Source organism: Porites lutea, chromosome 4 (genome assembly GCF_958299795.1).
Source record: "Porites lutea chromosome 4, jaPorLute2.1, whole genome shotgun sequence".
Lineage (NCBI taxonomy): Eukaryota > Metazoa > Cnidaria > Anthozoa > Scleractinia > Poritidae > Porites > Porites lutea.
The window spans coordinates 147,133-157,058 of NC_133204.1; the positions used below are offsets into that span (position 1 = coordinate 147,133).

General features: G+C 46.2%; 1 protein-coding gene across 1 annotated transcript; it reads left to right on the forward strand.

The window, feature by feature from the left end:
• Positions 1–2,336: 2,336 nt before the first annotated feature.
• On the forward strand, positions 2,337–9,223 carry LOC140933090 (uncharacterized). The gene is made up of 2 exons (XM_073382607.1): positions 2,337–8,871; positions 8,968–9,223. Exon 1 carries the CDS (start codon positions 2,337–2,339, stop codon positions 8,625–8,627), a length of 6,291 nt encoding a protein of 2,096 aa, XP_073238708.1. The 3' UTR covers positions 8,628–8,871; positions 8,968–9,223.
• The last annotated feature ends 703 nt before the right edge of the window (positions 9,224–9,926 follow it).

The window sequence follows — 9,926 nt, forward strand, 5'->3', positions numbered from 1 at the left end:
AGATCCGGCAAGGTTACCTGTCCTGTGTCAATTAGAAAGGTACAAGAAATTAACAGGCGTCAGTAACATAACATACATAACATAAACTTTATTTACACTCGAATTTTAGAGTAGCTAACAAGCTAATATCTTCGAGCTGAAGTACATCTAAGATTTCAGATTTTATGTTCAAACCTATAGTCAAAGTTAGATCTAGATATAAAGTTATAGACAAAGTAAAACCTCTCAGTTATACCCGCGCAAGAGATCCCTAGTTAAGCTGTTGCGCGAATTTGTGCCCAACACGGCCAACATAAGCCTGCATTCATTCAGATCAGGCGGAGCTGCTACAGCAGCCAACGCACAAGTCTTAGATAGATGCTGGAAAAGCCACGGTAGATGGCGTTCAGGGACCACCGAGGACGGTTATGTAGAAAATTCTCTTGATAATCGAATACTAGTTGCCAAATCTCTAGGAATTTGATCTTAGTTACATTTTCACTCCCGTTCTTTGTATTTCTATCCAGTGCAGCAGTCAGTTTTCCTATTTTACACGGAATGATTTCATTGTTTTCACTGTTCACCGTTTCAACAACAGGGAATAGGGAAAACTTGTTATTTTCTGCGGTTCTAAGAATAACAGCAAATTATTGTTTTCACGGTTCCAGCTTATTGACAGCTGTCACGGAGACTCAAGTATAAAATGGCGGGATTTTACTGAGGTGATCATTCTAGCTGACATCGCTGCCTGAGTTTCGTTTGTCAATGCTTTTTTCTTTTTGTGTCATTTGAATTAATTGTCGTTGGTCGTTGATGTACTCATAATTTTGTATTCTAGTTCAACCTCTCTCCCTCGAGGTTCATGTTAAGTGTCTGGCTCTGCTTTCGGGAGGGTTCAGGTTTCCTCCTTAGTTAAGGGGGTTTTTCCTGACTGGCAGCAGACCCCGGGTTGCACTTGGGTATTTTTTGGTTGGGTATGTGTCGCCCGGGACTCCAAATTGGCACCCTGTTCTAAAAAAAATTTCCCCTTAAATTGATACCCCGTTCTAGAAATGGGCCAATTTTTTATACCCCGTTCTAGAATTCGCCCTAAAACTGATACCCCGTTCTAGAAATGGGCCAATTTTTTATACTCCGTTCTAGAAAGTTTCTAAATTGAAATAGCCCTGTTTTTGTAAAAAGATATTTCTTTATTTGTTCGACTCATACATCAAATAAATGCTTCTTCATAATCATCTGGAGTACGTTTCCTGTGCATGCGGATGCAATACGGTTAATTATGACGCAAAATCTCTCACCACGCACAGTTAAAGCTAACGATTTTCCTTCTCCTTCCCCGTCCCTTTCTTTTGAGCCCGTGTTCATCTCCCTCGGGTAAATTATGGACTCGTCCCAGACTTCTGCGCGCCTATTTATTCAAGATGGCGGAGTCAGCGCTCTCGGCTCGCGCCAAAATACGCCCGCCCTGCACGCTAAAACACAGGGTGCAACAAGAGTACAACAGTTTACTTGTTAACGTATTGAACCGTATTTTTAAAAGCAATCTGTTCTTGAATAATTTCAAATGGCTGCTTACAAAACTGGAGCTTTTGTGCGTTCGAAATATTATACCCCGTTCTAGAAAACGCCTCTGAAATGGTTGCCTGCGTGCAGACGTTGTCACGGCAGCATTGCGCGTGACACTGCGTGACATGACAGAAACTTACGTTGCGGTGGCCTGGGACCGAGCGGTCCCGGATGACCACGCTAGTTGAACGTTTCGGAACGCTTTTCGCTGTGTTAGTTTTTAAGTTGAACATTCTACGGTTAAAAGGAATCAAGGAACGGATTAAGGACTAAGGTTTATGTCAATAACGGAACAAGGACACAGATGTAAGTTTCAGAATTACTGCTTTACCTTATTGTATTGTAATTTCGTATCGCCCCTAGCTCGCCTTTGTAATGCTAGTTTTCTGTTTCTTCCTTTAGTTTTCTTTACCGCATCGCATCGCGTCGCATCGCATCGCATCGCGTCGCATCGCATCAGTTAAGCCTATATTGCACTATCACGTTCACATCGCATTATCGTATCACCGAATCAAGACATTGTTCACAAGGAATCGTTTGCAAGGAAAATCAATGGTAGCCATTGACAGCGTGTACATGAATTTCTGTGGATTAAACTAAAGTTGTGTTTACATTGTACGCCTCATCGATTTGTAAGGTCCTGAGGCAGTTCTGCCGCCTCATTCGTAAAGAAAAATCTGTACATCGGCGTTCTGCGTGCTTCGAAGGAGTTATTTGCTTAATTTACGTTAGCTTTGTTTGGATTTTACTGGATTTGTGAAAGAATTGCGGCGGGTTGATTCGCTTCACGTATGGCCGAAACTAGTTCCCAGGATCACACGGACGACTTCAATGTTCCAGGCATCCTTGAGGATTTCGAAGAAGAAAACACAGACAGAAAAATGGAAGAACCATTTCTGAGTCAATCTTCAAACACTGGCGAATTACCAGATTCTCTAGGCCCGCGGAGACGAAATTTGACAGAAAAGGGTCAAGAAGAAAAGCGCAACAGACTAAAACGGCAATACGCAAATGCTTTCCGATCTGTATCCAGAAAGAGAACTGAGATATCCCAGCTAATGGTTGATGTTAACAACTTGCACCTCGTAAAGGACGAGACAATGATCTTGAAGGATCTTATCGAACAGTACAGGGAAGCCTTTTCAGCTTACTATGAAGAGTTAACCCAGGAAAAGGATAAAGACCATGAACATGCCCATTACAAGGATAAGGTCGAAGATATGATGGCATATTTACACCCATTACACGCTTGGATATCACAGGCTGAGGCCCGCTTGATTGATCAGTTAGATGGAAGAAGTAGCAAAGGATCTGAACGATCGTCTAAGGCAAGTTCAAGGTTGTCTGCAAGAGACCGAGAGAGAGTCCGTCTAGCAGAGTTAAAGGCTGAAAGATTGATGCTTAAGCGGAAACAGGCTCTTCGTGCTGCGGGAGAAGAATTGGAACTTGAAATGGAAATAGCAAAAACCGAAGCAAGGCAGAAGACATTGAGTGAAATTGATAAGGAACACGAGGCTCCCCCACCTCCACTTGGCTCAAGTCCACCGTCAGTGGCTGCCTCCTTTATATCTATTGTGTTAAAGTCTGCAGCAAAATCGTCACCTGACATCGTTACTGTGAGTCGCAACCCGCTTGGCTCCTCTGCCACCAAAGAGATGACACCAGCTATAAATACGGAGGTTAGCAGCTCCCCCAAGAATCCCAAGGCCGCAGATTTCAGCCCTGGCTTGTTTGCAGATGGAATTTCATCGACACCGTTGACTGGTAACGGTCTCCGGGAAACTTCTAAGGAAAGCAGTCATGGAGTCTCTGAAGCTCGATCACCCCAGTTAGCAGAACGTACCTTTCAGAATGTTATCGAGTTACAGCAGAAGCAAAATGAGACAATTATTGCAACACACCAACAGTTAACAGCTGCTATGACACTGCCTCAACCAACAATAACTAAGTTCACAGGTGACCCAATCGAGTACAAGACCTTTGTTATGGCCTTTGATACACGTATCTGCTCCAAAGCATCTACCGGTTCTGATCTCTTGTATTATCTAAATCAGCATCTTCAAGGTGAACCGGCAGACCTTATTCAAGGATGTCTACACATGGACCCTGAAGCAGGTTACACGGAAGCCAGACGACTGCTTCAGAAAGAATACGGTGACCCGTACAAGATTTCCACTGCTTACCTCAACAAAATCATCCACTGGGCTCCTGTTAGATATGATGACAACCAAGGCTTGAAGCGACTGTCAATATTCTTGACAAAGTGTAACATTGCTATGAAGAGTATTTCATACATGCGTGTGCTCGACCATGCACCAAACATGCAGTCGGTGGTCTCCAAGCTTCCGGCCAACTTGCAAGCTAAATGGAGAGATCAGGTGTTAAAGAAGAAGAGAAGGGAGGACGGTGTAACGTGTTTCGCAGACCTTGCCAAATTTGTGGAGTATGCGTCAGAGTCTGCCAATGACCCGGTGTTCGGCAAAGAGGCCCTTAGCAAGAGTAAGGAAGATGTTAAACCCAAAGAAAAGGAACCTCCCGGTAAAGGAAAAAGGCCACCAAGGAAACCGGGAATTCCATGGAGACCAAAGGAAAACAGTTTTGTGACGACACCACTTGGAGCCGTCGTGCCTCCGGCTGTATACGGGGCCGGGCCTCCAAGTAACTATGGTCGCCCCCCATGTCACCTTTGCAACCTTGCTCATGATTTGGATGACTGTGATTTATTCAACAAGAAGACGCCAGAACTTAAGAGAGCCTTCCTGAGAGAAAGGAACATGTGTTTTGGATGTTACGGAACGAACCACATCTCAAGGAACTGCCCAAACAGACGGAAATGTAAATTCTGTGGACGACTGCATCCCTCAGCCCTTCACATTAGTGGATTCCAAATTCCACCAAGGGACAATAGTAAACAAGAGAATGACAAGGCAGTGGGCAATGCCTGTACCAACCTTCAATCTACCTCCTGTAGTACCGCTAGACCTGCAGAATCAGTTGTGCTTCATGCCATCCTACCAGTACGTGTAAAGAAGAAAGGCAGCGACGAGACCGTCACCACTTATGCCTTCTACGACAATGGCAGCAGTGGTTGCTTTCTGACTGAGAGTCTTAGAGAGAAGATGAGCGTTGATGGCAAAAAGACGCAGTTACAGCTGGGCACTATGCATGGCCAAAGCCTGATATCCACCACTGTTGTCTCTGACTTGTTGGTGATGGACATGGAAGGCAAGAATCCAGTTGAGCTACCGCAGTCTTACACGAGATTCGAGATACCAGTGACCGAAAAGCAGATTCCTACCCCTGAAGGAGTCAAACGGTGGGAGCATCTTCGCAGTGTTGCTGAGAAGATACCAGAGTTTATACCGAACTTGGAGATTGGCCTATTAATCGGCAGTAATTGTCCTGCAGCTATAGAACCTCTAGAGGTTGTACCAAGTGATGTCAAGGGGCCATATGCAATGCGATTGCGCCATGGCTGGACTCTGTCTGGGCCTTTGTATGTGGAGAACGTTTCAAGTCCTGGCAATGTTACTTGTCACAGAATCACGGTACGGGAAGCGGAATCAGTCAAAGAGGTGATATCACCCCAAGCCATACAGCAAATGTTTGAACTAGATTTCAACGATCACAAGTCTAGCCCTGATGAATACGGCTACTCCCAAGAGGACAAGAAGTTCATCAGTAGGATAAGGGAAAACGTCCACCTTCGCGACGGCCATTATGTGATACCATTGCCATTCAGAGACCCTCAGGTGACAATGCCAAACAACCGAGTTCAAGCGCTGAAACGAGCAACTTGGCAGAGAAAGAAGATGTTACGTGACGAGAGCTATCGAGATGACTATGTCAACTTTGTGAATGAAATGATTGCAAAGGGTTATGCACGACGAGTGCCAGATGACCGTCTGGAAGCTGGCCCTGGCAAAGTATGGTACCTGCCACACCATGGTATCTACCACCCTAGGAAGCCCCAGAAAATACGTGTGGTCTTCGACTGTAGCGCTAGACACGGAAGCACTTCCTTGAACGACCAACTAATGTCAGGCCCTGACCTTACCAACTCTCTGATTGGAGTTCTTACATGCTTTCGCCAAGAGCCCGTGGCATTCATGGCGGATATAGAGGCGATGTTTCACCAGGTTCAGGTGTCCGATGACCAGTGTGACTTCCTCAGGTTCCTCTGGTGGCCCGATGGCAATCTGGAGTTGCCCATCCAGGAATATCAAATGACGGTGCACCTCTTCGGAGCGGCTTCATCCCCAAGCTGTTGCAACTTTGCATTGAAGGAGACTGCTAAGGACATGGAACACGAAAGTGGTCCACTTGCAGCGGATACTATCCGCCGAAATTTCTATGTAGATGATTGCCTTCGTTCAGTTAAAGACGAGCAGACAGCCATTGAGCTTATCCAAGGTCTATGCCAAGCATGTGAGCATGGAGGCTTCAACTTAACAAAATTTACAAGCAATAGTGGTGCTGTTCTGGAATCCATCCCAACGGAGAAGCGTTCTAAGGAAGCTAGAGACCTTGATCTGGGTCACGACCGTCTACCTGTTGAACGCGCCCTTGGGGTGCTATGGTGCGTAGAATCTGACGTCTTCAAGTTTCGTATAGTTATTAATGATAAGCCGCCAACAAGAAGGGGCATCTTATCTGTTATCTCATCAATTTATGACCCACTGGGCTTTGCCGCGCCATTCACACTTCCGGCCAAGAAGATACTTCAGGACCTTTGTCGTGAAGATATCGGATGGGATGACACCATTCCTGATCAGTACCAAACTAGATGGGCCAAGTGGCTAAGCGAGCTTCCTCTGCTAGAGCAGTTCAAGGCAAACAGGTGTGTCAAGCCGCCAGAGTTCGGAACCGTGACGTCCCAGCAAGTACATCTCTTCTCTGATGCAAGTTCCATGGGATATGGAACTGTTGCTTACCTACGGCTGTGTGATGACAGCAATCGCGTTCACTGTACGTTCCTAATGGGGAAATCACGTCTCGCCCCTATCAAGTCAGTCACAATTCCGCGTCTCGAGCTAACTGCTGCTACCACATCCATCCGAGTTGGAGAAATGTTAAAAAGAGAGGTAGATGGCGACCCAGAGTTTGTGTACCATACAGATTCCACCACTGTGTTGCGCTATATCGCTAATGAACGACAGCGGTTTCATGTTTTTGTTGCAAACCGGGTGCAGCTCATCCGCGACCATTCACACCCGAATCAGTGGAAGTATGTAGCCACTAAGGAGAATCCGGCAGATGATGCTTCAAGGGGCCTTAATGGACTTGCTCTTTTAGAAGGGCAGCGTTGGTTAGAAGGTCCAGAATTCTTATGGAAACCCGAGAACGAGTGGCCGCAACAACCATCCACGTTGGGCCAAGTCCCAGATAATGATCCAGAAGTAAGGAAGGTAACGACAAGCAGTGCGGTCAGCATTAATCAGGTGGATAACACCACAAACAAGCTGATCAAAAGCTTTTCTGATTGGCATCGTTTGCGAAGGGCCGTAGCTGTGTTCCTGCGAGTTAAAGAGACCTTGCGAAAGCGGCGTAACAATCGTTTAAATGTCAAGAATGGAACCACAAGTGGCGACAGAAACTTTGCAGACCAGAGATCGCCTGCAACGACCAAGGTAGTCAAGTTTAAGAGTGCCGAAGAGCCATACTCGCCTCTTACTGTACAAGATCTAGCGACAGCTGAATTGGCTATTCTGAAGTTTGTTCAAGCTTCAGCCTTTGGCAAGGAAGTCCACGCTCTCAAGGAAGGCGAGAAGAATAAGCTGCGAGGGCAGAAGAAAGGAGGTATAAAGAATGACAGTCCTGTTCGTCGCCTTGATCCCTTCCTGGACAATGGTGTCCTCAGAGTTGGAGGTCGACTCAGACGTGCAGATTTACCATTTGAGACAAAGCACCCAGTCATTTTACCAAAGAAGAGTCATGTTACAACTCTTCTCATCCGTCACGCTCATAAACGGTTGGGCCACGCTGGACGTAGCCACGTCATTGCAACCCTTCGAGAGAAGTATTGGATCATCAAAGTTAACGCAGCAGTGCGCCATGTAACCTCAAAGTGTGTCTTCTGTCGCCGCAACCATGGCAAGCCAGGCGAGCAAAAGATGGCTGATCTACCCAGGGATCGCATCTCTCCAGCACCACCATTTACATACACGGGCGTCGACTACTTTGGCCCCTTCTTAATTAAGGAAGGACGCAGGGAGGTGAAGAGGTATGGTGCCCTCTTCACATGTTTGGTCAGCCGAGCAGTCCATATTGAAGTCGCAAGTACCCTCGAGTCAAGTTCATTTATTCAAGCACTTCGGCGCTTCATAGCACGACGTGGTCCGGTGAGGGAAATGAGAAGCGACAACGGTTCAAATTTTGTTGGCGCACACAATGAACTGCTCCAAGCTATACAAGAGATGGATCATGAAGAAATCCGAGCCAAGCTACAGAGAGAGAACATTGATTGGACCTTTAACCCACCCGCCGCTAGCCACATGGGCGGCGTGTGGGAGCGTCAGATCAAAACTACAAGGAAGATTCTTGCTGGCCTAATGGATGAGTACGGTCATTGTTTGGACGAAGAATCATTCCGCACCCTCTTGTGTGAAGTTGAGGCTGTTATCAACTCTAGGCCCTTGACGACAGTGTCTGGAGAACCTGACGATCTTGAACCGCTTACTCCCAACCATATCCTGACGACCAAGTCAAATGTGATACTGCCACCCCCAGGGAAGTTCCAGAAGAACGATGTATACATGCGTCGTCGGTGGCGAAGAGTGCAATACTTGGCAAATCTATTTTGGACTTGGTGGAAGAAGGAGTACCTCGTTGTGATGCAGGAAAGGCGCAAATGGCAACATCCTCAGCGAAGCCTGGTAGAAGGGGATGTCGTGATAATCCGAGAAGAGAACGTCCCACGTAATGCCTGGTCGTTGGCCCGCGTTGTGCGAGTAGAGCCGGACGCCCAGGGCCTTATCAGATCTGTTGTCGTCAAAACACGAGAAACTACGCTTAGAAGACCAATCAACAAGCTTGTCCTAATCCTGCCCAAAGAGGAACAGGAAGGAGATCAGGAGAAGTAAACGCCCCCCGGACGTTTAGGGGCCGGGAATGTCACGGCAGCATTGCGCGTGACATTGCGTGACATGACAGAAACTTACGTTGCGGTGGCCTGGGACCGAGCGGTCCCGGATGACCACGCTAGTTGAACGTTTCGGAACGCTTTTCGCTGTGTTAGTTTTTAAGTTGAACATTCTACGGTTAAAAGGAATCAAGGAACGGATTAAGGACTAAGGTTTATGTCAATAACGGAACAAGGACACAGATGTAAGTTTCAGAATTACTGCTTTACCTTATTGTATTGTAATTTCGTATCGCCCCTAGCTCGCCTTTGTAATGCTAGTTTTCTGTTTCTTCCTTTAGTTTTCTTTACCGCATCGCATCGCGTCGCATCGCATCGCATCGCGTCGCATCGCATCAGTTAAGCCTATATTGCACTATCACGTTCACATCGCATTATCGTATCACCGAATCAAGACATTGTTCACAAGGAATCGTTTGCAAGGAAAATCAATGGTAGCCATTGACAGCGTGTACATGAATTTCTGTGGATTAAACTAAAGTTGTGTTTACATTGTACGCCTCATCGATTTGTAAGGTCCTGAGGCAGTTCTGCCGCCTCAGACGTCTCCTATTTCCTTTGTTTTTCCGCGTGCAACAAAGGAAATAGGAGACGTCTGCACGCAGGCAACTGACATGGATACCCCGTTCTAAATCAGGAGCTTCAAGTCACCACCCCGTTGGGCGGCACATAACCGTAAAGGTAATGTATGGGAGTACCCCTCCCCCCCCGGGCAGCAGACACTTTATTATCAACAAGACGCCTAAAGTCGTTTCCGTGGGATGCGTTGGTCTATGGAAGCATAATGGCGTTCTATCTAGGTTAATGGAACAAAACAAAACAAAACATCCGCTTGCTTTATCCAGGGTCGAACCCAGGGTTACAAAGTTCGATAAAGTTCCAATGTTTTAATCCAAGATGAAAGTTTAATATTCCAAGATGCTCTTGATACGGTTAAAAATTAATTGCAATGTGTTTCCAAGGTCTCATTGTTCCAATGATTATTCCTGATTCCAAGGTATAATAAGTTTACTCATGTCCTGATCCGTGTCCCATCCAGAAGTCCAATCCATGTCGAAAGCGAGTCGTCGAACGACAAGGACAATATTTTGGCGATTTTAACGCCAGTCGTCAAGGGTACGAATTGAAATTTACGCGATTTAACCTCCCATCGTCAAGGTGTTTTCGATAAGAAAAGAAAAAACTGAACTCTAGCTGTGCTCGGCAAAAACTGGCGAACTCGGAATAGAAAAATCTAACG